Raw genomic sequence first — 13,535 nt, 5'->3', positions numbered from 1 at the left:
TGGAGACCATTTGAAAGAAGTTAAAAGACAATGTTTCACATTCATTCCTTTTTGTGGCAGCTTACTGCTAGAGATTGGCCATGTGGCCTAAAATATATATATATTTATTATATATTGCAGCATCCTGTGATAAAGACTTATATCAAATATTTTATTTGTTCTGTAAAGATAATTCAACTATTTTAAAACAGGTTACACAGTGTCTTAGTTTGGCTGCTGATGTACAATACAGACGGAAGGTTTGGACACACCTTCTCATTCAATGTGTTTTTTTTTTTTTTCATGACTATTTACATTGTAGATTGTCACTGAAGTCATCAAAAGTGGTCTTGTGGTTAGAGTGTCCGCCCCAAGATCGGTAGGTCGTGAGTTCAAACCCGGGCCAAGGCCTAGCAAAGACTATAAAAATGGGACCCATTACCTCCCCGCTTGGCACTCAGCATCAGGGGTTGGAATTGGGGGTTAAATCACCAAAATGATTCCCGAGCGCAGCCACCGCTGCTGCTCACTGCTCCCTTGGAACAAAGGGATGGGTCAAATGCAGAGAGTAGTATCACCATCAGTGGTACTTTAACTTTTAAATTATGAATGAACACATGTGGAGTTATGTACTTAACAAAAAAGCTAAAATAACTGAAAACATGTTATATATTGTAAGTTCTTCAAAATAGCCACCCTTTGCTCTGATTACTGCTCTGCACACTCTTGGCATTCTCTCGATGAGCTTTAAGAGGTAGTCACCTGAAAGGGTTTTCACTTCCCAGGTATCATAGTTTTGATGCCTTCAGTGACAATCTACAATGAAAAAAGTCATGACCATTAAAAAAAAAAAAAAAAACACATTAAAATTAGATGTGTCCAAACTTTTGGCCTCTACTGTATGTGGTAACATTACATAATTTCTGGTTGTAATCATTTCTCAAATTTATTATAAATCTAACTGTTAATATCTGGTTACTTTATATTGTAAAATGGTTCTATCTACACTTCTGTTAAAATGTACTAATTACTTACTCTTCTGTTTAGATACAGTATTTCCTTGAATTGCCGCAAGGCATATAGTATGCGCCTGCCTTGAATTACTGCCGCTTCCCAAAATAATTAGCGCATGCTTAGTATTACCGCCTGGTCCAACTCGTGACGTCACGAGTGACACTTCCCCTGTCATCATTTTCAAAATGGAAGAGGCTGATTTTGATACCGGTAATTTGGAAACGTATAAAGGGAAGAAGATTAAGAGCAATTCAGTAGGATTTAAGGTCCAACTTACATCACACTCAAACTTTTACTGCATACCTTTGGTAAGTGCCGGAGTGAGAAGAGCTTTTAAAATAATTAGCGCATGCTTACTTTTACCGCATGCCTTTGGTAAGTGCAGGAGTGAGAAGAGGTTTTAAATTAATTAGCGCCCCGGCGTCAATTCAAGGAGATACGGTACTTTAAATTAATTTTGAGTATCGATCTCATACCAAGTAGTTACAATTTTCAGGATCATTGAATGATTGAAATTTGAATACAATTATAGCAAAAGAAATTATGGCAATGTAACAAAATCAATTATTATTCAAATAAATTCCATATTCCCTTTTATTACATATGACATTTATGATAAAATCAATATTGCAAAATATTTGAAGACAAAAATTACTATTGGCTCCTATTTCCCGAGTTTGTAAACGGTAACAAAAACCACAATTTATATTTTGTCACAACAAAAAAGGGTATCTAAACAGTGTAGTATCGACTCACCTTGTACTGATGTTATACTTATATAGCTAATGTAAATATTTGTATTGATCAGCCCACCCATGTTTACAATCAGGAGCTCTAACTTAGCAGGAAGCTTTGCTTTTGTTGCATCCTCCTATAGTGTGTAGTGTAGCATGTTTAGATTAGAAATGCAGTTTATTTGCCGAAATGAATGTTCGGATTAGTGATTTAGACGCTACACTGTAGAGGGACATCAGCCGCTCGCCCGCTAGTGAGGACGCTACATTGCATTGAGGAGGCCTTCTTTTGCTTGTCGCCGTCAAAATAGCGGCACACAGCTAGAATGTGTCATCAACATGCATTATCACAATAGTATTAAAAGCTCTATTATCAGCCAAATGTATATAATTTATATCATATATTGTCTTTATCTGCCCTTGCTCATGATCACATGGACTGTCTGTAAATGTAGAACAAATTAGCATTGTGACTATGCTTCTTGACACATTTTATATGCACATGGTCTGCCAGAGAATAAGAAGATGCAGCAGGGGGATCAGTTTTGCCAACTTAGCGACTTTTCCTCAATATCTAGCAAGTAGTCGGACCCCTCTCGACTGTTTTTCAAAAAAAGCAACTAGCTGTGGTTCTTTCCTCCATCTAAAAGCACTCACAGCTCCACCTGCCTTGGGAAAAAAACAATCATATGTTCATATTTTTTTTTTTTTTTTTTCATATGTTCATAGTTATAGGGCTTCACGGTGGCAGAGGGGTTAGTGCGTCTGCCTCACAATACGAAGGTCGTGCAGTCCTGGGTTCAAATCCAGGCTCGGGATCTGTCTGTGTGGAGTTTGCATGTTCTCCCCGTGACTGCGTGGGTTCACTCCGGCTTCCTCCCACTTCCAAAGACATGCACCTGGGGATAGGTTGATTGGCAACACTAAATTGGCCCTAGTGTGTGAATGTTGTCTGTCTATCTGTGTTGGCCCTGTGATGAGGTGGCGACTTGTCCAGGGTGTACCCCGCCTTCCGCCCGATTGTAGCTGAGATAGGCGCCAGCGTCCCCCGCCACCCCGAAAGGGAATAAACGGTAGAAAATAGATGGATGGATGTTCATAGTTTGAACACATTTTGGTTTTGAAATACTTTGTATTTCCCACAGCGTCTACAAAAATTACATGCAAATTAGACCTTTTCCCACCACACCTAATCAATTACAATATCATCAAATATCCTCTTATTTGATTTCAGGAGTTAAATTCTGACTAAAAGACCTATTTAAGTTTTTTAGTGAATAGTTCTTTCAATTTTTGCCAATTTTTTTTTCATATCTATTTGAGGTGTATATTGGCTTTAATAAATAATTTAAGAAATATATTCTTGAAATCTTTCACTCTGTGTTGTGAATCTACAGAATATAATTGAACTACTGAAATAATTTTGTAATATACTGAGATGTACGTCATCAGTGTTGATAGTATCAATATTTAAGCTTTTTTTAAAATGTTTTGTCTTTTTCCCATTCTTTTAATTGTGTTTTTAGCAAGTGTTATTAGAATGCTGCAGGCCGCACATAACTAAAATGATATAGTGATTCAACAATAGTCAACATACTGTCATTGTGCAAGCAAATATGTGCTTTTTCAATGTGTAATCTTCTTTTCTTGCCCCCTCAGTGTACTGCTGTTGCAGCCTGGCCAACGTGTCCTTACCTGGCATTGGCGTGTCGGTGCCAGAATTACGACCCTTCTTCTACATAAACATAGCTGACATCACTGCCCTGCAAACAGAGCTGTCATATGTAGCCTGTGAGTGCAGCTTTTCTTCTAATTAGCCTGTATTTCATATTTCATATTTTGCACATGTGTTCCTAGGCACCACGGAGAAGATTTTTGAGGACAAGAAAGAGCTGTACGACCTTTACGTCGATAACCAAAATGTGAAAACGCACAGGAGCCCTTTGCTGCCCTTGCTGCGACCGAACGCCGGGGATAAGGAGCGGTACAGGAAGCTTAACGAGCAGAGGTACGCAACAATTTGTAATGTTAGCATCACATGCAACGTGATTGGGGATCATACAAGAATTTGATCTGAAGTTGGTGCACTGAAATGATGAAATGGAATTATTTCAATCCTGAAACTAAGATGATGAAAATCAGCATGGGATTTTCGTGATCTCTTTGAGAGCAGAATTCCAGATAAGAAGCTCAATTAAGGGATTTCATGAGAGGGAAAACTATATTGAGAGTTATCTTACTGCAGTTTCTTCACTACCGGTTGTGCATACAGAGTACTTCATGTGGAAACTTCCTAATGCCTTCCTTCTACTTTTACATTCTATCTCAGTCTGCTTAGAAAGGAAAAAACACAAAGTATCTGAAATCACCAAACATGTGTGGATGTTGATGCTGCTTACAAAATTCCAATATCCTTGCGCTCACACAATGTGGAGTTTTTGTGGGGGAAAAAAGGGCTTTTAAAAAGCCTAACTCTAATGCAGGACCTCAAGAATCCCACAAGATTTTTTTTAAAAGTCAAGTGAGTCTTACTGAACACAATAAGTTGTAAGTCATTAGGGCTGGGCGATATGGCCTTTTTTTTTTTATCTTGATATTTTTAGGCCGTTACGCAATTCAATCAATCAATCAATCAATCAATCAATCAATGTTTACTTATATAGCCCTAAATCACTAGCGTCTCAAAGGGCTGCACAAACAACTACGACATCCTCGGTAGGCCCACATAAGGGCAAGGAAAACTCACACCCAGTGGGACATCGGTGACAATGATGACTATGAGAACATGATACTGTGAAAGATCAATCCATAATGGATCCAACACAGTCGCGAGAGTCCAGTCCAAAGCGGATCCAACACAGCAGCGAGAGTCCCGTTCACAGCGGAGCCAGCAGGAAACCATCCCAAGCGGAGGCGGATAACCAGCGCAGAGATGTCCCCAGCCGATACACAGGCGAGCAGTACATGGCCACCGGATCGGACCGGACTCCCTCCACAAAGGAGAGTGGGACATAGAAGAAAAAGAAAAGAAACGGCAGATCAACTAGTCTAAAAAGGAAGTCTATTTAAAGGCTAGAGTATACAAATGAGTTTTAAGGTGAGACTTAAATGCTTCTACTGAGGTAGCATCTCGAACTGTTACCGGGAGGGCATTCCAGAGTACTGGAGCCCGAAATGAAAAAGCTCTATAGCCCGCAGACTTTTTTTGGGCTTTGGGGATCACTAATAAGCCGGAGTCCTTTGAACGCAGATTTCTTGCCGGGACATATGGTACAATACAATCGGCAAGATAGGATGGAGCTAGACCGTGTAGTATTTTATACGTAAGTAGTAAAACCTTAAAGTCACATCTTAAGTGCACAGGAAGCCAGTGCAGGTGAGCCTGTACAGGCGTAATATGATCAAACTTTCTTGTTCTTGTCAAAAGTCTAGCAGCCGCATTTTGTACCAACTGTAATCTTTTAATGCTAGACATGGGGAGACCCGAAAATAATACGTTACAGTAATCGAGGCGAGACGTAACAAACGCATGGATAATGATCTCAGCGTCTTTAGTGGACAGAATGGAGCGAATTTTAGCGATATTGCGGAGATGAAAGAAGGCCGTTTTAGTAACGCTTTTAATGTGTGCCTCAAAGGAGAGAGTTGGGTCGAAGATAATACCCAGATTCTTTACCGTGTCGCCTTGTTTAATTGTTTGGTGGTCAAATGTTAGAGTTGTATTATTAAATAGAGTTCGGTGTCTAGCAGGACCGATAATCAGCATTTCCGTTTTTTTGGCGTTGAGTTGCAAAAAGTTAGCGGACATCCATTGTTTAATTTCATTAAGACACGCCTCCAGCTGACTACAATCCGGCATGTTGGTCAGCTTTAGGGGCATGTAGATTCACGATATATATCTCGATATTTTGCCTTAGCCTTGAATTAACACCTGATACTTATAATCACAGCAGTATGATGATTCTATGAGTCTAAATTAAAACATTCTTGTTCATACTGCATTAATATATACTCACTTTAAACTTTCATGCAGTGAAGGAAATCACAACTAAGTCAATTGACCAAAACTGTATTTATGAAACAGTTATTAGCAGGTGACTTTTCAAATGATGCTACATATTAGCAGTAATGCTACTTTTGGTAGCAACGCTTGTGCCCCACACTTGACAAATTAAAGTTGTCTATTCGACATATTCCCGCTTGAAGCCAAACCACTGCCAGACGATGGACCCCCTGCTGTTTTTCTTGGGAATTAATTATTCCTTCATTTGTTAACAGATTTGCACCTTCTTTCTCTCGTATTATCACTCGCACGGCTTCGCTAGCATCACAGCTAACGTTGCCCAGTCTGCTACCTCTCTGCTCCGCGAGGGCGTATACGTATATGACGTATGACGTGACAGTATGTGATGGCTGTAAGAAGGTGTGCTTACACTCTGAGAAGGAGACACAGGAAGGAGTGGGAAGAGCCTGTAGTGTAATGCCCCGCAGCAAAAAGCAACTGCGTGAGAACGTATACTCGAATATCACGATATAGTCATTTTCTATATCACACAGAGACAAATCCGCGATATACTGCGTTTATCGATATATCACCCAGCACTATATGACATATAAGGTCTCAAAGGGGTGGAAAGTTTCCAGAAACTTTCCGGAAATTCACCCCGGGATGTTAAGCTCAGAAAGTTTGGAAATTTTGAAAATGTTTTGATTATTCAAAGTAGGACACCGTCCATCTTATTCTGTAGAATAAGATGAGAAGCTTGTAATTAATGCAATGCCACACACAGATATAAACCGTCATCTAAACAATTGGAGTAGTCTATAAAATTATTTTACTGATGGAAAAATGACCAGAAATAGGTTTGATGAATAAATAAACACTCAAACAGCATGCTAAATCAAACTACAACCTACATTCTTCTATGACAACATAATGGCTAGCAGAACAGAAGGCAGAGGAAACTACACGTTTTGATTTAGTATTTGCTCGTTGAACTTTACAGATCCCAGAAAAGGTAAATTCGGATCGCTAACGTTGTTAGCATAAATTAATGGGATTTAACGTAGAGAAAATTAGCATCACGGCTAACGGAGAAATATTTTCGGTTCATTATGAGACTGTGGTGGTACATAAACCTAGCTAACTAGAGATATTGGCCCCAAAACCATTTAACAGGTACAGGAACAGCTAGAGTAATCTACAGTCATACAATAACAAACAATTACTCCTCTATTAAACTTAAATACCATAGATCAAATATATTTACCCCAGTAATATCATCAAAACTTACCTGACTGGATGAAGTCCTTGGGCTCAAATACTAGTGAGGCCTCAATAACCCTGCTGTGGTGTGTAGGATGCTGGGAATTATCTGTGCTTGTGATGGAAAAATGCACTGCACATGTGATGGAGGAATGCACAATGCAGGGTTGAAATGCAACTGAATTTGCAATAAATCCGGTTGATTTAGCTAATAATCATGCTACAAGATCTAGCATGTTGAATTCAATGTTTATTCCTATTAAGTCCCATGGAAAGTTTCCAACTTTGAATATTCCTGGAATTTTTCAACCTTAATGACATATGTAACTTAAAACATTGCTTGTAGGATTGATAAGTGGTTTCATTATGGTCACAGTTGGACCCTGGGATGGATTAATTACAATAAGATGAGAGCCATTTTCTATCCAATCGCTGCCAATTTTTTGTTGTCACGCTCTCAAAGCAAATGTGCATTTCATTTAGGTTCATAAAATGTTATAAATTGTATACATTTGGCCAATGATAGAGCTTTTAATACAATCATATCGTAATAATACAAGCATTCTAGCTGTGTCCCGCAAATTTGACAGCGACAAGCGAACAAGTACTCAATGCAATGTAGCGTCCTCGCTAAATCAGTAATTCTTGGCATCTATGCTTCTTATAAATATTAAGTGTTATTGATGTTGAAGATGAAGTGCAGCTTGAATCAACAGATTTCATCTTCATTTGCCCAGACAGCTGCTGATAGCAGTCTTCTTCGCAACAAAGGCAAACTGCCTTTATTTTAGATTTATTTTTTTTACATCATTCTTAATCTTTGTCAGCCAAACTCACGTTTTTCTTTATTTTATGCATTCGCTCTATTCCGCATATAAAGCGCTCTAAAAACCCCTCCATCAATGTTTTATACACATAGTAAGTATATAGGTAATGTAGTAACAGACACATTCATAATAAAATGGAATATTTCCCTTTTTTGGTCATTTGAAGCATACAGCGTCGTATTAATTTCACCGACGCATCACAATGTTAGCTTTTTCCTTCAACAACGACTATTACTAATCATGGCATACTTCTTGAGAGCCATCGACAACTACTTTGGAACAAATGATAATCCACATCCTTATATTTTTTTAGTCTGACCATACGGAGAACGAGCTACTAGTTTTAGAAGCTGAGTGATAAGCTGATCCAGCAAGTGGCAGTATTGCTAAGTGCTAACTAAACAAGAACTACAAACTACAAACATAATAAATAGATACTTACTGTACAACGTCTGCTCTCACTGGGACGCTGACTGATGGGATGTTTATATCTTCCCGTTTCAAATTAAGAATTAATTCCCCTGCGTTTGCGCTTACAATAACAATATACTACAATTGGGTAATAATTAGGTCACCATATGTGAATGGAATATTGTTAGTGGTTTTTGGATGTTTTTTAGAGGGCGTTATGAATGCATAAACAGACTCCCATTAGCTTTTTTTGTTAGCCACCTTTTACTTGCAGTATATTACAAATTAGAATGCATACAGATATTAAAACCCCTGCATTCTTGTCTTACGCTAGGATTGGGAATGATAGGCAAAATAAAAAAAATTAAAAAAGCACAGTTCCCCTTAAAGGAGCATACCGTTACTGGTACGTCTGGCTCTCGTCAAAGTCTCAACAATGATAGATAGATAGTACTTTATTGATTCCTTCAGGAGAGTTCCTTCAGGAAAATTAAAATTCCAGCAGCAGTGTACAGAGTTGAAATCAATTTAAAAAAAAAAAGAAAAAAAAAAAGGTAAAAAGTAAATAATGAGGGTTTAAAAGGAAACAAAATAGAGAAATATTACAAAAAGAATAAAAACAACGGGAATAACAATATAACAGTAAAATAAGAATATAACAACACAATGTTTTGTTGTATTCTTATGTGTGGATGTGTTACTGATGAGACATGAGTTTAAAAAGAAATGCATCAAAAAGTTGTTTTGCCAAAATGTAGTCAACTTCAAAGATAGAGTCATGCCAAGATTAGCCACCTAATACAAATAATGACACCATAATGTCTGATTAAATGCTAAATAACGTTATGACAGACCACCTTAAAAATCGGAATGGAATTTTATGTTTTTTACTGAATGAGAGACCCGGAATGTACATGAAAATAAAGAATGTGGGATTCACGATATTAACTATGAACAATAAAACATGGAATATTAAAAAGTCAGCGATGCAAGCGACACTTGCTAACTTGTCAGCCACTTCTCCATTTGAACACTACTCACACATTAAGACTTCAAAAAGCACATATTTGCCCCGTTTGTTGACCTGCCAAGTATGTTTTTGAGGTAGGCGAGTCTGGTCGGGTGCTGGTTAGCTTGAAGCTAACAGCTAGCCTGTCTCCATCCGGTAAACGATGTCAACCCATCAGGAGATAAAAGTGAAGTTTTCATGGACTTACAAAGACTAAAACAAATCATTTACTGGAGCCATGTCACAGGATGAAGTTAAAATGGTTGACTTTACACTCACCTTACTGTTTACCATTAAGTCTTTCTTTCGGTAAAGTTGTCCGAGTGCAGTATTTGTCATTGATGAAACTTTCGGCTAATCAAAATTTAAAAAATTGTACCGGAGAGTTCATTACTTTGAAGACGACCAATCCCCCAGGGATCAATAAAGTATTTTCTATTCTAGTCTATTCGAAACGGGAATGGAAATTTTATCTGGTGAATATAAACAAAACAAAACACAGACGGAAAGCGATAATCGATTAAAAAAATTTTAAAAATCTGCATCTTGGGGACAGGCAGACTTTCGGAAATGCGCGTCTTTTCTGATTTCAACTCGTATAAAGACACAAAAAGTGCGTTAATGCCAACAGTGTGTCACTTCTCTTGTGTGAATGTTTTTTTGTTTTACTTTGATAATGGTTAAGTATAATATAAATGTGAATGCATTAGGATAGAGATGTCCGATTATGGCTTTTTTACCGATATCCGATACCCCGATATTGCCCAACTCTTAATTACCGATTCCGATATCAACCGATACCGATATATACAGTCGTGGAATGAACACATTGTTATGCCTAATTTTGTTGTGATGCCCTGCTGGATGCATTAAACAATGTAACAAGGTTTTCCAAAATAAATCAACTCAAGTTATGGATAAAAATGCCAACATGGCACTGCCATATTTATTATTGAAATCACAAAGTTCTTTTTTTTTTTTTTTAACATGCCTCAAAACAGCAGCTTGGAATTTGGGTGGGCAGGGTGGGAGGGAGGCGGATTTTTAATTGGGGGTAGCGAGGGTGTATACGTAGCATCCCGGAAGAGTTAGTGCTGCAAGGGGTTCTGGGTATTTGTTCTGTTGTGTTACGGTGTGGATGTTCTCCCGAAATGTTTGTCGTTCTTGTTTGGTGTGGGTTCACAGTGTGGCGCAGATTTGTAACAGTGTTCAAGCTGTTTATACGGCCACCCTCAGTGTGACCTGTATGGCTGTTGACCAAGTATGCGTTGCATTCACTAAATATTATGTGATTGGCAGGGCCTTTTAAGGTTTATCAACGTTATGTGTATCAAAACACGAATTGGTATGTCAGACTTAGCCCTGTCTTGGTTTAACTCTTATCTTACTGATAGGATGCAGTGTGTCTCCCATAACAATGTGACCTCAGACTACGTTAAGGTAACGTGTGGAGTTCCCCAGGGTTCGGTCCTTGGCCCTGCACTCTTCAGCATCTACATGCTGCCGCTAGGTGACATCATACGCAAATACGGTATTAGCTTTCACTGTTATGCTGATGACACCCAACTCTACATGCCCCTAAAGCTGACCAACACGCCGGATTGTAGTCAGTTGGAGGCGTGTCTTAATGAAATTAAACAATGGATGTCCGCTAACTTTTTGCAACTCAACGCCAAAAAAACGGAAATGCTGATTATCGGTCCTGCTAGACACCGAACTCTATTTAATAATACAACTCTAACATTTGACAACCAAACAATTAAACAAGGCGACACGGTAAAGAATCTGGGTATTATCTTCGACCCAACTCTCTCCTTTGAGGCACACATTAAAAGCGTTACTAAAACGGCCTTCTTTCATCTCCGTAATATCGCTAAAATTCGCTCCATTCTGTCCACTAAAGACGCTGAGATCATTATCCATGTGTTTGTTACGTCTCGTCTCGATTACTGTAACGTATTATTTTCGGGTCTCCCCATGTCTAGCATTAAAAGATTACAGTTGGTACAAAATGCGGCTGCTAGACTTTTGACAAGAACAAGAAAGTTTGATCACATTATGCCTGTACTGGCTCACCTGCACTGGCTTCCTGTGCACTTAAGATGTGACTTTAAGGTTTTACTACTTCCGTATAAAATACTACACGGTCTAGCTCCATCCTATCTTGCCGATTGTATTGTACCATATGTCCCGGCAAGAAATCTGCGTTCAAAGGACTCCGGCTTGTTAGTGATTCCCAAAGCCCAAAAAAAGTCTGCGGGCTATAGAGCGTTTTCCGTTCGGGCTCCAGTACTCTGGAATGCCCTCCCGGTAACAGTTCGAGATGCCACCTCAGTAGAAGCATTTAAGTCTCACCTTAAAACTCATTTGTATACTCTAGCCTTTAAATAGACTCCCTTTTTAGACCAGTTGATCTGCCGTTTCTTTTCTTTTTCTTCTATGTCCCACTCTCCCTTGTGGAGGGGGTCCGGTCCGATCCGGTGGCCATGTACTGCTTGCCTGTGTATCGGCTGGGGACATCTCTGCGATGCTGATCCGCCTCCGCTTGGGATGGTTTCCTGCTGGCTCCGCTGTGAACGGGACTCTCGCTGCTGTGTTGGATCCGCTTTGGACTGGACTCTCGCGACTGTGTTGGATCCATTGTGGATTGAACTTTCACAGTATCATGTTAGACCCGCTCGACATCCATTGCTTTCCTCCTCTCCAAGGTTCTCATAGTCATCATTGTCACCGACGTCCCACTGGGTGTGAGTTTTCCTTGCCCTTATGTGGGCCTACCGAGGATGTCGTGGTGGTTTGTGCAGCCCTTTGAGACACTAGTGATTTAGGGCTATATAAGTAAACATTGATTGATTGATTGATTGATATGTACTTCTTCCTAAGTCTGTGTACACAGCGGCGTTTAAAAAGTCATAAATTGTACTTTTTGAAACATACCGATAATTTCCGATATTACATTCTAAAGCATTTATCGGCTGATAATATTGTCAGTCCGATATTATCGGACATCTCTAATTAGGAGTAAACTTATCAGGTTTTAACAGGCCAACAATGTTTTTTAGACAAATGTTGCTGTACTCCCAAGAGGTGAATGGAGACTGCACGTCCAACGAGGAAGATCTCATTATTGTGTGAGTACTTTTCCAGTTGATCACAAGCCCAAGCAGTCATGATATCGCCGGTCTCTAATATTTCATCCCTATTCCTCCGGCAGGTTCTTCATGGAACTTAATAACCGCATCTTCCAGATCCTGTCCGAGGTGGCGGGGAGCGCTGAACCCATCCTGACTGCGGAGCATGTGAGGGCCATGGGGCTGGACCCTCAGGGCGATCGCTGCTTCCTGGTGGAGCTGCTGGAGGTGTACGGCGTCGACGTCACTCTGGTCATAGACAACCTCTGCTGCCACTAGCCTTGGAAAGTTGGGATTCAAACGGATGTTGGCGACTTGAAGGTTCTCCCACACAAACTGTACACACTCAGACAAAACGTTCACCTTGAGCCTTGCCTGCGTTTCCTCTCTTTTCTTACGTTTGTCGTTCGGGCTAGCGACGGAGAATATGGACTCCCTCTGAGACGCCGGTGCTCCTTTTAGCCGTCTTATCACTGCACTATTTTTGTTTGTGCTTCTACACTGAATGTGTGGTCAGTAATAACACAGCACGTTTGCTCTCTAACTTCATATTTATGGAGTACGACTGAGTTTTGGACATTTTAAAGGCTTGGCCACTCTTTTTGCCTTTAAAAAAAAAAGCAATAGAAGTCTTTGTCCATTATCAGCTGTTTTTTTTTTAAATTTTGTTTACCTTCAAGCACCTTGAACATGAGATAATTATGTGTTTTTCTTGGGTTGAGTTGAGGTCTGAATGAATGTGATTCTACTACACGTTATGGTGAATGCTGCAACAAGCCACTGGACTGTTTTTCAGGATGCACACTCATACTAGGACACTTCTTAAACTACTTTTGTCGCCTTGACACTTGACTTAGTATTGTACATACACACACATTTCTGGCCCTGGAAAATGTACCAACGGTTACCTCAGTCTACAAAGTGTCTGCTTTCAGCTATTTGAAACCACTATAGTGATACCACAAAAATAGAAAATCAATGACGTCATCAGAAAAGTGGGGCCAAAAGTTTGGACAAACCTTTATTTTCATGAGTATTTACATTGTAGATTGTCACTAAAGGCATGAAAACTCTGATTGAACACATGGATTTATGTACTTAACAAAAAAAGGTAAAAAAAAATGAAAACAGGTTTTATATTCTAATTACTTCAAAATATCGATT

The 13,535-nt window shown here is 39.4% G+C and overlaps 1 protein-coding gene across 1 annotated transcript in view; it reads left to right on the top strand.

Moving 5' to 3' along the window:
• Nucleotides 1-13,535, top strand: part of dennd11 (DENN domain containing 11) — a 29,044-nt gene that overhangs the window by 13,933 nt on the left and 1,576 nt on the right. Inside the window, exons 6-9 of the mRNA XM_061917972.1 lie at nucleotides 3,387-3,518; nucleotides 3,585-3,735; nucleotides 12,303-12,371; nucleotides 12,455-13,535. The exon at nucleotides 12,455-13,535 is cut by the window's right edge and continues 1,576 nt beyond it. Coding sequence (XP_061773956.1) covers nucleotides 3,387-3,518; nucleotides 3,585-3,735; nucleotides 12,303-12,371; nucleotides 12,455-12,650 — 548 coding nt within the window. The 3' untranslated portion in view covers nucleotides 12,651-13,535. The remainder of the gene's footprint in view (nucleotides 1-3,386; nucleotides 3,519-3,584; nucleotides 3,736-12,302; nucleotides 12,372-12,454) is intronic.

The sequence above is a fragment of the Nerophis ophidion genome, linkage group LG12, assembly GCF_033978795.1.
Source record: "Nerophis ophidion isolate RoL-2023_Sa linkage group LG12, RoL_Noph_v1.0, whole genome shotgun sequence".
In the NCBI taxonomy this organism is placed as follows: domain Eukaryota; kingdom Metazoa; phylum Chordata; class Actinopteri; order Syngnathiformes; family Syngnathidae; genus Nerophis; species Nerophis ophidion.
This window is presented reverse-complemented; position numbering and strand designations above follow the sequence as displayed.